At 40.1% G+C, this 16,378-nt stretch overlaps 1 protein-coding gene across 4 annotated transcripts; it reads right to left on the reverse strand.

Moving 5' to 3' along the window:
- Nucleotides 1-4,786: 4,786 nt before the first annotated feature.
- LOC124470556 (sterile alpha motif domain-containing protein 3-like) lies at nt 4,787-12,885 on the reverse strand. 4 transcript variants are annotated; one of them, XM_047024530.1, is made up of 8 exons: nt 12,587-12,885; nt 11,385-11,407; nt 11,252-11,291; nt 8,612-8,751; nt 7,106-8,062; nt 6,739-6,891; nt 6,314-6,400; nt 4,787-5,881 (listed from the first exon to the last, which is right to left on the reverse strand). In XM_047024530.1, exons 5-8 carry the CDS (start codon nt 8,048-8,050, stop codon nt 5,576-5,578), a joined length of 1,491 nt encoding a protein of 496 aa, XP_046880486.1. In that variant the 5' UTR covers nt 8,051-8,062; nt 8,612-8,751; nt 11,252-11,291; nt 11,385-11,407; nt 12,587-12,885; the 3' UTR covers nt 4,787-5,575. The 4 variants fall into 4 exon arrangements, with proteins under 4 accessions (XP_046880486.1, XP_046880485.1, XP_046880487.1 ...); XM_047024529.1 differs by lacking the exon at nt 12,587-12,885 and having other exon boundaries at nt 11,385-12,578; XM_047024531.1 differs by lacking the exons at nt 8,612-8,751; nt 11,252-11,291; nt 11,385-11,407.
- Between the last annotated feature and the right edge of the window lie 3,493 nt (nt 12,886-16,378).

Genomic DNA, 16,378 nt, shown 5'->3' on the forward strand with positions numbered 1-16,378 from the left:
CAAGTCTAAAAGAAATTGGCTTAAACACCTATACTTAAAACATCCTCCGAAATACTGTTATGTCTGTTCGTTTCATTTTGTGGACAAAGCGCCAACTGAAGAAAACCCTTACCCAACGCTTTACATGGGTTATGAGAAGCCTCCTGAGAAGAAACGCCGAAGAGTCGTCAGGATGATCGTTGACAGTCAAGTCGCAACAACAACAGGTAGGCTTAACGGCTAAATTTGGTATTGACGCAATATTTTTTCATGCAACATTACGTTAGCACACAATATACTCACGGTATTAAAGGTATCCTTGATTTTCTGCGCTTAAACATGTCTTAAGTAATACTTACACAAGGGACACAGGGATTGAAAACATTAACTAGATCTATGCTGTACACCAATTCATGCTGAATTCCAATTATCTCCATCTATGATATGTCTCCATCTTATTATTACCTGCAGACCAAGCTGATGTGATGGTAGGGAGGACAGACCAAACATCTCCTATCAGTTTTGCTCCGTTTCTCTTTCAATTCCGTATGTAACCTAACGTAACTTAAACTAATCCGAAGTCAGATTTCAGTTACCTCTATTAGTTCTCACAAATCCAGTTTTTAGGCGTGATTTTAGGAGATTTTTTTAAACGTTCCACCGCTTTAAGCCTTGAGTTTTGTGGCACCGAGAAGCTGTCAAGCTCCCTTTAAGAACGCCATTGTTCTACGCCACAGAGCTCTGCTACTAGCCAGGGCGGGAAACATGACTTACATTTGTCATTTAGCAGATGCTCTTATTAGATTCTCTGCTCTTATCCAGACTTACATTCTTTGAACATTGCGAGATAATGCGGTGTCCAGTACTTCGCTATAAATAATTATTTAAAATCGAGACCACAAATATGCAAATGTTTGTCACGTTTAGCATTACTTCTGTAATGTACATTTTTGGCCACTTGGGGGTGTATTTAACGTTGAACAGGGTGTTTGTGTGTGCTTGTTGAGACATTGCCCATTATTTTCAAATACCTTGATTTGAACACGTCTGTTTGTTTATGATGGACAAAAAGTATACACTAATCGTATTATAAATAATAGACTTTATTTATAGGGATATAAAACTTATGGTCCAAAATGTAGTCATTGCCTGTGAAAAAACCTACAGGTTGATAGCTCTCAGAGGACAAATGGGCACCTCTGCATCCATGGTTCAGGGGAGCAACTTTTATCTATTACTTCTATACTAGCTATGACAGTTTGGCTTAACAGGGAGTCACCCCATTACAGGGCCCCCTGTCTCATATCACCAAACTGTACTACTTCTAATCCTACCTGTATCTACTTTTATAGACATAGTCCCAGTGCTGCCAACTCTCACGGTTTCGCCGTGTGACACACGCATTTCACCCATTTCTCACGCTCTCACGGCACACCTTGTATATCTCACGCTGAAAAGGCAACGCCAAACAAGTAGCCAAACTAACGTTGTAAACATTAACGGACGACGCGCAGGTTAACCGAGTGAAGCAACATTGACGCGCAAACAGCCATGCATGGCCGCGGGAACTAGGGGTGCTCGAGGGTTCTGCAGCACCCCCTGACAGCACGAGAATTTAAAATGATATGACTTAAAATTCCACCACCGTCGCACAGCTCCGCAGTAGCGGACTGGCATTCGGGAGCACCGGGAAAAGAATAACTATGGAAAACCAGGGTAAGAAACGTAGGATGGGGCTGAAAAATTAAGAGAAATCACCTTTACTAGACAAGGTTTTACCAATTGAAAAACGGCAGTTTATTTTACATGAAGCTCAACTATTTTGCGCTCAAATAAAGGCCAAAATGTATTTTGCGCTCATATAAAGGCCAAAATGTTTTGGCTCGCGCGCTATGCACGCTTGCTTTAAGGATTGAACTCCCTAACTCGCAACATTAAGCCCCCGCCAGCACCCCCCTGATAAAATATGTTCCCGCGGCTATGCAGCCGTGTAAACTCGCCTTTGGGGGGAGTGAAGCTCGCAAAAGCTCGCCCGGGGGGGGCTACCAAATCTCACGCCAAGGTTTTTGGAAAAGTTGGCAGCCCTGGTATCACTCCTGTCTTTGATACCAATACCCAGGCCTTATGATGGGTTGTTTTAAGACTCTGAGTTGGCTCTATTTTAGCTTTCAAGTAGACTAGGTCTTCTGTGATCTCTTTTAGCCACACTCGCCTGACTTTCTCGCTGTGCAAATACTGGTAAGCTTCAGAGCTTTTTAGGTTCCTCATTGCCTGACCATCGCAAGACACAGACTCAACAAAGTATGCCAAAATGCTGCTGTATGTTATCCTAGGCCAAAGGTCCTGGGAAAGGATAGTGCCCAGGAAGCGGAAAGACTCCACAGTGTTGACTAGGGAGTCGGACAGGGTGATGGGGGTGAGTGGGGCTGTATTCTTCTGAAGTCCACAACCATCTCGACTGTCTTAAGAGCATTGAGCTCTAAGTTGTTCTGGCTACACCAGGTCACCAGGTTGTCAGCTTCCCACCTATAATCAGACTCGTCCCCACTAGGGGTGTCACGATACCAAAAATTCAGTAGTCGGTGCCAATACCATTAAAATAACACGATTCTCGATGCCAATTTCGATACCATGGTAAAAAAAAGAGGATTGTCTAAGATTCCATGTAGGCTACTTGAACCATGAACTTCTTTAAAATATTTGAAAAATAGCAAAATGTCCTACAAAGACATACAAAACATGTGCAATAGAGCATAGCACAACATAATAAAGTGCAATTAAGCCATTCAGCTAACAAGATAAACATGACATGAGTTTACCTTCTAAGCTATGGGCTAACGTTAAAACTACAGCTAACCTAAACTATGTACATAAGCCATTGTAACACACGTGCCCACCATCTCAAACATCATGTAACGTGTATTTTAGTATGACAGATTAAACAAACAGAAAAAGAGCATTCTTTGGATGTATTCAGAATTTCGCCGCAACTTCAACGAACATTGATTTATTTTGTATGATGCCAGATGTTAGCATCGGTGCTGCGCCTCTTCTGGAACTGAATCAGAACTTGCCTTGAATTCTTTAAATAAATCCAGATGACGATCTTTCAGGTGCTTAGCTAAATTGGAAGTATTCCCCCTTGGTCTGAAGACTGCGGTAGCATTTTTTGCATAATGGCTTCTGCGGATTAATTATAACGCCACGGTCATCTGCCTCAAACGCAAACTACTTTTTTTGCCTTTCTTGTCAACAAGTCGAAGCGGGGCGATCGCTAAAGCAGCAGTTGTTATCTTGTTTTTCTTAATGTAAACGTCGACTGGAACACTCCTGAAGGCGCAGCACCGATGCTAACATCTGGCATCGGCGCTCACCGTACTTACGGTGCTTCAAAAAAATGGGCATCGTCGGTGTTTTGTTATTTTAGCATCGGAAGGTACCGTAAGTATCGGTTCTCGTGACATCCCTAGTCCCCACCAGAGATGAGCCCAATGAAGGTGGTGTCGTACGCAAACTTCAGGAGTTTGACGGACGGATGACTGGAGGTGCAGCTGTTGGTGCACAGGGAGAAGAACAGAAGGGAGAGGAAGCAGCCCTAAGGAGATCCGGTGCCGATGGACCGGGAGTCAAAGACTTGTGTTCCCAGCTTAACGCACTTCTTCCTGTCAGACAGGAAGTCTGTGATCCACCTGCAGGTGGAGTCGGTCACTTTCAGCTGGGAGAGCTTGTCCTGAAGCAGGGCGGGGATGATGATGTTGAAGGCAGAGCTGAAGTCCACAAACAGGATCCTGGCGTAGGATGCTGGGGAGTCCAGGTGCTGGAGGGTGAGGTGGAGGGCAATGTTGACTGCGTTGTCTACAACACTGTTGGCTCTATAGGCAAACTTCAGGGGGTCCAGTAGAGGGTCTGTGATGGATTTGAGGTGTGCCAGCACCAGGCGCTCGAAAGACTTCATTGCCATTACTGTGTAGAAACCAGTACTATAGTTTTATAAATCTGCAATGATTCTGTGTTCTAGAAGCGACCAGGGCAAGTGCTGCTCCCCCCAAGACATTGACACAGTCAGCCAAAAAGAGCCACAGAACCTGGACTTCCAGTTCATTCTCTCCTGCCACAGGATTATTTGACAAAAATCAAATTGTTATTCAAAACAATTATTTTAATAATTGTTTACCTCAAATACTGCACTGTAAACCCGAACTTGTTGTTTCAACTCAAAAATTCAAGTGTCCATGCTGCCTTGAAATTTTATGTCAAGATAACTAAGACAATAAGTTAACTTAAATAGATATTTCTAGTTGACTCAACTCCATCTTCAGTCTATATTACTTGAAACCTTTAGTTGACATAACTTCATCTTGAGTCAAAACTACTTAAATGTATTAGTTGATTAAACTTAAATAGCAGTATAAGTAACATACATTTTCTTGTTGATGTAACTACAAAACTAGTGAGATGTACTTACATTTATGAACTGATTGAAGACAAACCCCAATCAAGATGACATAAATTTAAAAGTTGATTTAACTGCAATACTAGTGAGTTGTACTTAAATTTATGAACTTATTGAATATAAACCTCAATCAAGTTTACATAAATTTACAAGTTAATTTAACTGATGTACTAGTTATTTGCACTTACCAATATCTTAAATACTCTTATTAAGATCTACTTACATTTCTAAGTGGATAATATTTCTTTTTAACCTGTAAAAACATTGCTCAATACATATTATCTGCATACATCACATTTCATTACGTCTAAGGATTTTTTTTCAAGAGTAAATGACGAGCCTTTACACCAGAGATTCTGGCAGTCACAGACCAACAGTTTTATTGTAGGCCTACCTTTTTCTTTTTTTTTACTGAAGATGAAATCTTCACATATAAAAAAATACAAAACAGTAACAAGTTACAACTGTACCGACATTTCATCAAAATAACAAATCTGTACTGCTGAGGATTTTTACAGCCCTTTTCTGCATATATTATTTTGTTACCAATTGTATTATGCACACATATTCGCCAAATACTTGTTATTTTAATGAATTTAATTTAGGTATCAATCCTAAAATTATTTCCTCCCCCAAATTTCTCCTACAGATTTGTATTGTGATAACATTAGTTGGCATTCAACAATTAGCTTTTACAAATAGTGCAACAAAACATAAAAAAGGGATGCAGGGGGAAAACTAGTCTGAAAATATGCATTTCAAGTTGTAAATGACTACCAAAAATACACATTATATATAGGTGGTGTCAACTTGAAAAAATAATAATTTGTTGCCATGCAACTATGTGGATTTACAAAAAGTGCATAAAAAATTATCAGCAAGTAAACAACCCAGAATTGTCTGTATTGCTGTCCCCCACATCTAGACAGTGTCTAAATCTTCTACAGCGGTGACATTTGGTTGTTACCAAAACACAGTAAACTCTGCTTGAACTCTTAAACATGCACGGTTTCAACAACTTAAGTTCTTACACCATGAACCAATGCAGAACCTTGCTTTGTTCAGATCGCAAACACCTAACCTTAAATGAGTCCATTTAACACTCAACAATGTTCACTTTTGCGTAAACTGTGCTTTTTAAGCTTACATTTTCTTCCTCAAGAGTCGGTTTTTTAAGCCATGAACCAAGGCAGAGCATTGCCCTCCACCAATGTCCATAAGCACCTTCTGAATAACTTCAAAAGTGTACCTAAGGCCCCTGGGGTAGTCGATGTTAAGGGCAAAGAGCAGACCCATCAGCAGTGCCACAGCAGTTGGGAAATCACTTATGCTTGGAAAGATGATCTCTTCCTCGAGGACCACTGCGAAACGGACCAGCTCATCAATCTGTGCCACCATGAGGATGCCGACTGCCATTCCCTTTGTCCAGTCCTCCTCTGCATCTGTGACCTACACAAAGTGGACAAATATGTAAAAAAAATATAAAACTTTACTGATACCCATGGGGAATTTCAGGTTTCATAACAACAGCAGTAACAGATACCAATATTAGGGAGTGCACAATTCTGCCATATTGGCCAATTTAAATAAATTCCCAAAAAATGTAGATAATTTATTTTGTGATCCATTAAGTATGGTTCAAACACTTGTGACAAGATATATTGGAACTTTTCTTTAATTGTAATATGAATTGGGAGAAGCATTACAAATAAAATCACGTGGGACATTTTTAAACAGATTAAAGGCAGAGTATGGAACATTTACGATAAAACAAAGTAGAGTCACACTAATAATCCCTCTCAATGATCACTTCTGCCGCTCTAGAATGTGTGGTGCTGGTTTATCTGGTGTGGTCCGGTAAATTATTATTGAAAAACATACCTGTACTTTCTTGTACAGTGTGGACCCATCTTTTAAGTAGTGGGGGAGCCCCATCAAAACAACTGCCCTTTGCCTTTGGTTGGAACCCTGTAAAAATAATAAACATACAGATGGGATGTCTTAGACCAGAAATCAGAATATAATTCTAAGTGATGTTATATATTCTACTTAAGTCTTCATACTTGTTTCAGTTCAGAAATAGTCAATATGTTCGGAAAAGATGGCTATTGGACTAAAATGAAATAAATAACTTTTCATTATAGAAGTATGCCAAAAGTTCTAGCTCAAAATGTGAGTCTACAAGAGGTTTTGAAACTATTGCTCTATGATCTGTAACACATGGGAAGGTTATGGACTAGATAGATAGACAAAAAATGGATTAGGTAGATTTAATTGGCTTTGTGTAAACAGACTTATCCACGGACGTCAATGTCCAGAGTCCTCAAAAGGCTGTTCAGCTCCACCAGACCCATCCTGGCCCTGTACACCCCAAGGAACCTCAGTAGATACTTGTCAAGGCCAGCGAAGAGGGAGTCTTTCAGGTCAACAGACGTAAGGCGAGCAAACTCTGCTTCAATCTGGTAGGCAGAAAAAAGCAAAGGAACACAAGCGGTTGGCTGTAAATTCAATTACTTTACTGTTGTTGCAGAAAAACATGTTTTAAATCGATGCATTCTTTATACCAAATTATTCATGACTGATTAACCATTCTTAAATAAATTATTTAGCAAATCTTAAGCAATTTCAAATCTGATCCACCTAACCGCATCTGAAATAGAAAAATACTTTTACCTGACGTTCAGAGAACAGTGCCGGCCATCTTTCTCTGACATCCGCCACAGGTGGCTCATCCTCCACAATTTCTTTTCTCCGTAAAGAAAAAGTGCTGGTCATCAATCCTTTTATTTTCTGCCAATCAATTTTCCTTTTCTTCATTTCGGTGACCATCTCGGTTCTTTCCTCTTCGAGGGAAGGTTGTGTTTTTCCCACTGGAATGTCTGGCAGGAAATTGACTTCAGATTTTCTGGCCCTCTTAAGTTTTCCTTTCCCAGGTGTACCTGAAGAGCGTGAGTTGATCTTGAGCTCTGGGCATCCAGCCAATCGTAGCTTCTGTCTGAAGTTTCCCATTTTGAACTTCAAGCTAAATTTCCAACAGTACCAACCGCTGACAGATCCTGGTTCCCTCAGACAGGGATGTTTGTCGACGAGAGCTTGTGACACCAAGTCATAATCTTCACGTGTTGGGTATGCGTTGTGGACATAGATGGCTTCCGCTATTTTATCCAAAATGTCTGATTTTGTGTCTTTGGACACATCAAGAAGGGTTCCATCTTCATGGAAGGCTTCATTTCCTTTCTTCAACTTAAGTTCCACATCATACGAAAAAGTAGGGATGTCAAATGGCTGTGGCAGCTGACGGGTATGACTGGTAGAGGGGATGGGGCTTCCCTCAGAGGATGTGGATAGGCTTGCCGTGTCTAAGGTTGAGTCTGTATGATAGGATTCAAGATTCTTGCTGTATACTTTCAAAGTCACTTTGTCCTTAGGCAGCTCTGACATGCTACTCAAGTTGCAAAGCTCATTATCGAACTCCGGATCTTGGAACTGCACCACCAAGTCACCTTCCAATCCAAGCTTGTTCTTCAGCATCAAGTGAAGGCCATCAACAGTCTCTGGCATGCTGTCAATTGTTATCCTCCGGATGTCGTCTTGGCTAAGGATGACGCGCAGCAACATGGTGAATCCCAACTAATAAAAAATAGAAATTATGTTACAAAAATGGTTGTGTCATGATCAGATATCATAAATTGGCCTATGGATATCATACGAGTAACTTCAAGGTGAAATAAAATGTTAAATTTTTGTTCTGCCAGACTATAAATTGAATGCCTTAATTAAACCCAATGAAATACCTGAAAATTGGTTTTCAAATTTTGTATATTTTGGCAGTAAAGCTTAAGGTAGAGTCAGCGATTCGGGGGAGAATGCTTATCATAATCAGTGAATTTCTCCTCACGATCTGCTACCTGTCCGTACTCTTTGCTGCAAAAAAATGCAGTGGGAATACAAAGCCTAGGCTCTATAAAGTGGCATGTTGCTAGCTATGGTGGCCCCTTTGTTTACATTACAGTTTACAGAACCTAGGCTGTGTATTACCATTGGATTTTACTATTGCTCACAAAGTACGGACATGTAGTAGATCATGATAGTAGTAGATATTCACTGACAAAAAAACAACAAGGGTCAGGGTTAGTGTACAATTACAAGTATTCACAAGACAATCAGCAAAATTATCACCTCAGTGCAGTAGGGATGCCTTCGGAGAAATCAGGTGTCTTCCTTGCACAGTGTAGGCTGACAGAGGAGCGTAGTGGTTCAGCTCTGCAGGTTCGACCACAACCAGTTGGAGATCATCAGCGCTGCAAACTTCAAAACATCTGAAGTGGTCCAGGTACCAAGCAGAGAAAGGTTGAAGAATAAAGAATGCCTTGTTGTCCACTACCACAATGTACAGAATTTGACAGAAATCAGGAAGTCCGCTTGTGCTTCCAAATGATACATACATTCCCTTTACATATTTTGTCCCATGTATAAAGGCTGTTGTTGCAAGTGATGCACTGGTCAGATGACTGAATTTGTGCTGAATAGCTTGTCTGACTGAGGTTGACAGATTTTCAAGGGAACTGTATGTTGCTCTTTCTACTTCCACTGCTGGCTTGAACAGGCACGGCATGTCAAAAAAGTATGACAACATAAGTTGGTGTCTGTTGGCCAAGGACAAAACAATGTTCTTGAAGTTATTTAGATCACGGACCGCTTTCTTGAAAAAGCTATGTTTAGCTTCAAAGCGAAATGTCCAGAAGTCAACCACAGGTCCAAAGCATCGAATTAGACAGGGATAATGTTCAAGGAAATGATGTTTGAGTTTTACATCAGGAAATACTTCTATTAAAAGTGTCCTATGTTCAAAGATCTTTGCTTCCAAGTAAGAGAGGCTTTCTTCTGTGAAAGTGGACGATACCAAGATTTCAACAATGTCTTTCAGTTCGAGAATCACAGACCAAGCGTTATCATTTTCAGGAACAACATCACCAATAATTAATGGCAACAACCTTAACAGAGTCCAATTCTCATGGCCATTCCCTCCTATTGTTCCAACCAAATGAAAATTTACTGGAATCTTCTGAGGGCAATTGGTTTTGTCTGAGAACTTATAAGGGAAGTGCTGTATGGCAGTATTTAAATAATCTACAGTGAAATATTTCTTATCAATTAATTTTTTCAAACACAAACACAGCTCAAAGGGTACAATGCCTTCCAACAGGTCGTGCAAAAAGTCAGGTGGAAACCCTGTGATGCAATGAAAGTACTGTAGCTCATTTAGAACACAGTCCCTTTTTACCCCATTCACACTTTTCAAAGTCACATTTTCTTTAAGCTCAGAGAGGTCTAGGTTATGCGACTCTCTTGTTCTCAATACAAATGCACCACTTCTTACAGAACAAGTTTGAATATCTTTACGACTTGCAAGGCAAAATCTGCAAAACTTGTCAACATTAAATGATTCTTGAAAGCCAGCAAAAGAATGTGCCCCCAAATTATCTGATGAAATGTAGAGTACTGTGCCTCTGACACTAGTTCCCAATCTGTTGATGTAAATTCCTTGATTTTCAAGCAATTTTAGATCTCTTAGTAATGGTTGAACAATTGGACTGTAACCAAATGTTTTAACATCTTGACTTTTGCATAGGGCAGCCAGATATATAGTAGATAATGATGATCTGTCTCTTACAGGTAAATTAGCAATTATCCAATAGATGGCACACAATTTATGTTTTTTTCTGGATGTCCCTAAAGGATTACAGACTTCGAAATCATCAATATACAAGCCCAGAGAAATACTCAGATCTTCACCAGAAATAAGTGGATTTTCTTTACAGTATGATGCATCAGAAAATGATGTATAATGGCCAGATTGTGATTTTTGGCTTTCTTCTAAAACTCTGTCAAGTACATCACCCCTATTTAACAATACTTGAAGAACACCCAAGATTGACACATAAACAAATGTTCGTTTTGATGACAAATCTAAAACGAATTCAACTGGGTTAATAACACTGAAGTTCTCTTTGAAAAATGATAGCCTTCTTTTGTCAGTTCCCAAAGACCCACCTTCAGAAAGACAGCTAAAATGATTAGCCTGGCACAAAGTATCTTTAACTATATTTAAAGTGTTTTCATCAATGGTACAACCATGCTGCCTCAATGCTTTATCAAGAGTGTTTTTGTTTAGCTCACCAACTAAAACACCAATATCCCTCAATTCTGTAACTATTTGCTGAACCGCTGTCTTTGAGACATGCAAAACTGTTTGCAATCGCAGAAATAAAGATGCAAGTCTTGCCTGAACTGTATCAGTGTTAACCTCCTGCTCAGTTATATTCTCACCCCCAGAAAATTCAGCATCACTGATATCTGACTGCACTTGATCAACCAGGTGCTCCTCATTTACATTTGTTTGAATAACAAGCTCAGATTTCAAGTCTTGCAGTGTGACATTGTTATGAAAACGACTTTTGTGTGAAGTAAAGGTAGAGTAAACACTTGATTTGAAAGAACAACGATTTAAGGGGCAGGTAACAGTCTCTTTGCTTTTAAGATGTTTCCCAAGATGAGAGAAATACTGTTTTATAGTCACTGGATCATTGAAATTGCATAACTGACAGTTAATTTTAAAGTTTAAATGTCCAATAGGTCCATGCTGTGAAACTCCATGTTGTCTCAAGTGGTTTTTCAGAGATTGTTGTGATCGGAAAACTAGATGACAGTCACTGTAGATACAGGGCAATGGACAGTTTCTTCCAAAATGTCCATGGACAGCTCTATAATGTTCAATTATTCTTCTACGATTTTCTGAGAAGTAAGTACAATACTTACAAATCCACCGCATTTACGTTTGCATTCAAAACATGTAGACCTGGAAAAAGAAAGAAAAGATAATTAGGAAAGATATTTTACTTTAATAAGCATTTTATATTTCTCAAATAAATTTACAAAATAAAAAACCTACATTTGCATTTTCAGCATGTAAAACTGGAAACAGAAGGGAGAAAAAAGGAGAATTAGGATTAGAATTAGGACAGATATGTGACTTGGTAGTTAAATAACCATTTCCTATTTACATACAACAGTACACATATCTCCATAATAAGTCTAAAAGTTCAGTGTAAAAGACAGTTAAGCTGATATTGATTTATTTGTATTGATTTATTTGTTAATGATTCTTAAAATGCCAGGGCAATTCATAACAAATATAGCACTTTCTCATTTCTATTCAAAGGGGCATCTTAAAGCATGCCACGTGCACCGGTCTTGTAAATGGCAAAGTTCCATTTACAATACTTTAAATCTATTGGGAGCTATTGAAGACCGCTGAATAACGCTATGGTCCAATTCAACCTTGTCATGCGTGTGTGCGCGCGCACAGGTCCGCGGCCAGCCAAGAATAAATACAACACGGAGAGACAGAGAAAAATAAACAACACCGGTCGGATGTATTGTGCTCTACTGCCCGCACTTCCTATCAGCGTTCTTCCCCTGTCTTAAATGTAGGTTAACTAAAACAGTTAAAGAAAGCGAAGTGGAGGTGGCATTAGAGCACTCCACTCTTTCCCCTCCCTTCTCCTCACACAAGCACAGCAAGTAGGCAGACACTAAAATGAGAAATAACTCCCGACGCTATAAACAGTTGTAGAGCCGACGTCGTTTAGTTCACAAATGCCACTAGGAAATGGACTATTAAAAAAATTAAAATATGATGCGGTTGTTACTAACCCATGAGTCTGCGATGCCCAGCTCTGGCATCGCTGACTGGAGCGGAGACGTCGTTTCTGGTGTTTGAACTAACAGGCGACGAGGGCGCTGTGTGTAGGCCACAATCCGGCAGCCATTTTAACGGTGCCGCCTCGTGTAAAACGCTAGCGTTAGGCCTACTTGTTGACATTTTTTAATTCGTTTTTTTGCCACCAGTGACAATGAAAAGTACAACTTTCGATGTAATTTAATGTCATTACACTCGATATTTACTGTGCTGTCGAACATATATGTTTAAGTAGGCTAGCTAGTAGGCTAGTTAAGTGGTTAAGAAAAACTGCTCAGTGTAAAGCTTGCATTTTTTTCAGTTAAGTTTACAATTAACGAGTATCACGGAATACCAAACACATTAAATGTTTCAGAAGTATTACATGTATGTTTATAAGAATTTGCACTCACCTTCTGTCGAGTAAAAGAGTCCAAAAAGATGGCGGCAGTGCCTTCCCGTTCCAGGTGGATTCAAAGTCATGGAGGCACGCGTGAAGTCGTACCACGTGACTCTCAGCGTACAACGTGATGACGCATAAACGACCAATTTTAGCCTGGTTTTTTAACTCAACTAGGACTTTCTAGCTAACATAACATTGATTTTCAATTTGGTTAACTTCCATGTAGTTGAGGCGCTGTTAATTGATTATTTGAAGTTATATCAACTTTCTACACACACCCATGTCATATTGACAAGAAAATATTTGTTAAGATAACAAAAAAGCGAAATCCGGGTTTACAGTGTGTTAATGGAATGTTTCAGTAAAGCTGAACTACTAAGTAAAGCAGGCGATCAGGACGAATACTGACCGTCATCCTCTTATAGTTTATTAACAGATCTTATTAAAATAAAAAAAGTATGTTAAGTGAGTGTGTTGTATGTTTAACATAAAATCAACTGACTCTTGAGTCAAATAGCGTTTCAATTATGCAGTTACGTCTGAATATAAAATAAAACTAATATCAGATATCAACTAATAAAATTGTAAGGATCATTTATGTGTTAGGAGCCAGCACATTGTTTTATAATCTGTCGGGATACTTATGTAAATAGATTTTTCAGTCATATTTACATTTATTAGACGCTCTTATGAGCGATTTACAGTAAGTACAGGGACATTCCCCTGAGGAAAGTAGGGTGAAGTGCCTTGCCCTAGGACACAACGTCATTTTCCCGGCCCCGAATCGAACCAGCAACCTTCAGATTAATAACCAGACTCCCTAACCGCTCAGCCATTTGACCCCCACTATAGGCTACTATTTATAAAACAATCCAAAATGTATTGTTCTGTATTGTGCGTAATTGTTGAGGTATTCACAAATGAATTGAGTCAATTTTAAGATGAGTCTGAAACATAACATTTTGAAAACTTCACATAAGCACTGTAGCCTAGGCTGTGTGAAGCCACATAACAATGTAACACATACATTATCCTGCTATATGGTGATTTTATACTCTTAAAATTCGTTTTTGATGATTGGAGGTTAAGACAATTAAATCGAAATAAAAAAGTTTTTGCGCTGCAAACCAATGAAATCGGCAGCAGGAGAAATCCGATTTAAAGGCAGCAGGTAGGCTACGTTAGCCTGGCCCTCACCAGACCCTCGTACATTTCATTTGTACAGAGGGTCTGGGATGTGTCGATTGACAAACGTTAACTTCCTTGAAGGTGGGTCCTCTGTTGAAGTTTAAAACTATTGGATCCACCCAGAGCCACTCTGATTTGCCATAGCCAATCGCAAGCGTTCGCCTTAGCCAACTCCTTCACCACTACTGTAACGGAGCTAGCTGCCGTAGCTGGAAAATCTAACTTTTCCCGAACCCCGTGGGAAGGAGGGCCACAACATCATGGCCACCAACAAAACTCTGCAAGGAATGTTCTTGCTCCGGCTTTAACCTATATTCGGCAGCGTTGCCACAACCGCAGAATAGTTTCGCTCGCATCTTTCTCCGCCGCCATTACTGAACTACTCAAACAAGTGCACGACATTAACGTCATCGTTCTCAGCCACTCCCTCTGTTCGCTGATTGGACCTACAAAAAATGTGTTTCTGGAAACCGACTTCAGAACCGACATCCCAGACCTAGTACAGAAGCAAAATCCAAATTGAGCGGAAGAACATAGGAGGGCAGAGCCAGGCTAAGGCTACGTAACTGCAAGGATCCACGTGATCGTCAAGATGCAAAGACAAACGCAACAACCACAGCAAACGACAGGTGAAGTGGCACATTGTAAACGCAACGCTGCAAAGTAAACGACTGACAGCGAAGCAATAGCCAAAGACAAAAGCAACGACCACAGCAAACGACAGGTGAAGTGGCACATTGTAAACGCAACATCTACTTATTTTTGGAACAAATGGTACGCTGCAAATCACAAGAACTGCTGCGAAGTAAACGACTGAGAGCAAAGCAATCACCAAGATCCATTGTACAAAAGCTTCAACTTTTTTGGCACAAATGGAACCCCATATTATATTATTAGTTGATATCTGATATTAGTTTTATTTTATATTCAGAGGTAACTACATAATTGAAACACTATTTGACTCAACAGTCAGTTGATTTTATGTTAAACATACAACACACTCACTTAACATACCTTTTTTATTTTAATAAAATCTGTTAATAAACTATTAGAGGATGACGGTCAGTATTCGTCCTGATCACCTGCTTTAGTTAGTAGTTCAGCTTTACTGAAACATTCCATTAACATTATTTGAGGTAAACAATTATTCAAATAATTGTTTTGAATAACAATTTGATTTTTGTCAAATAATCCTGTGGCAGGAGAGAAGGAACTGGAAGTCCAGGTTCTGTGGCTCTTTTTGGCTGACTGTGTAATTGTCTTGAGGGGAGCAGCACTTGCCCTGGTCGCTTCTAGAACACAGAATCATTGCAGATTTATAAAACTATAGTACAGGGTTCCTTCATTGCCACTACTGTGGTAGTGAAGTCTTTCGAGCGCCTGGTGCTGGCACACCTCAAATCCATCACAGACCCTCTACTGGACCCCCTGAAGTTTGCCTATAGAGCCAACAGTGTTGTAGACAACGCAGTCAACATGGCCCTCCACTTCACCCTCCAGCACCTAGACTCCCCAGCATCCTACGCCAGGATCCTGTTTGTGGACTTCAGCTCTGCCTTCAACATAATCATCCCCGCCCTGCTTCAGGACAAGCTCTCCCAGCTGAAAGTGACCGACTCCACCTGCAGGTGGATCACAGACTTCCTGTCTGACAGGAAGCAGTGCGTTAAGCTGGGAACACAAGTCTTTGACTCCCGGTCCATCGGCACCGGATCTCCTCAGGGCTGCGTCCTCTCCCTTCTGTTCTTCTCCCTGTACACCAACAGCTGCATCTCCGGTCATCTGTCCGTCAAACTCCTGAAGTTTGCGTACGACACCACCCTCATTGGGCTCATCTCTGGTGGGGACGAGTCTGATTATAGGTGGTAAGCTGACAACCTGGTGACCTGATGTAGCCAGAACAACTTAGAGCTCAATGCTCTTAAGACAGTCAAGATGGTTGTGTACTTAAGAAGAATATAGCCCCACTCACCCCCATCACCCTGTCCGACTCCCTAGTCAACACTGTGGAGTCTTTCCGCTTCCTGGGCACTATCCTTTCCCAGTACCTTTAGAGGGAACTGAACATCAGCTCCCTCCCTATGGGATTTGCTTTCATTCAGCCAGAACAGCATTAGTGTAATCGTGCACTGATGAGACCTGCCATATTCATCCCAAAGGTTGTTGTGTTGAGGTTGGGGCTCTGTGCAGGCCAGTAGTGTTTTTTCACTTCAGCTCTGTATTAATGTCCACACACTTTTGTCCAAAGTCTAGATAATTATGTCTAATTCCATCTTGCTTCTAAAGATCAGCAAAGGATGCAGAAAAAATAAGAAAATGTTCAGCATTACCAGCATTATTTGTGGGTACACAAATTGGATTACAACCCATTATTTGCCCTTCAATCCACAGTTGTGGATTTTTTTTAGTTAGGGTCACAATTTTGTTGTTTTTAACATTTTATTATAATAAAAAAGGTATGTTAAGTGAGTATGAATCATTGTATTTGAAAGCTGTTCAGATTTGGATGGTTTTGCTGTAATAAAAACTTTGACTGTTGAGTCAAATAGTGTTTCAATTATGCAGTTACCTCCTTGAGTATAAAATAAAACTAATATCACATCAAATACAAAGG

The sequence above is a fragment of the Hypomesus transpacificus genome, chromosome 8, assembly GCF_021917145.1.
Source record: "Hypomesus transpacificus isolate Combined female chromosome 8, fHypTra1, whole genome shotgun sequence".
Taxonomy (NCBI): domain Eukaryota; kingdom Metazoa; phylum Chordata; class Actinopteri; order Osmeriformes; family Osmeridae; genus Hypomesus; species Hypomesus transpacificus.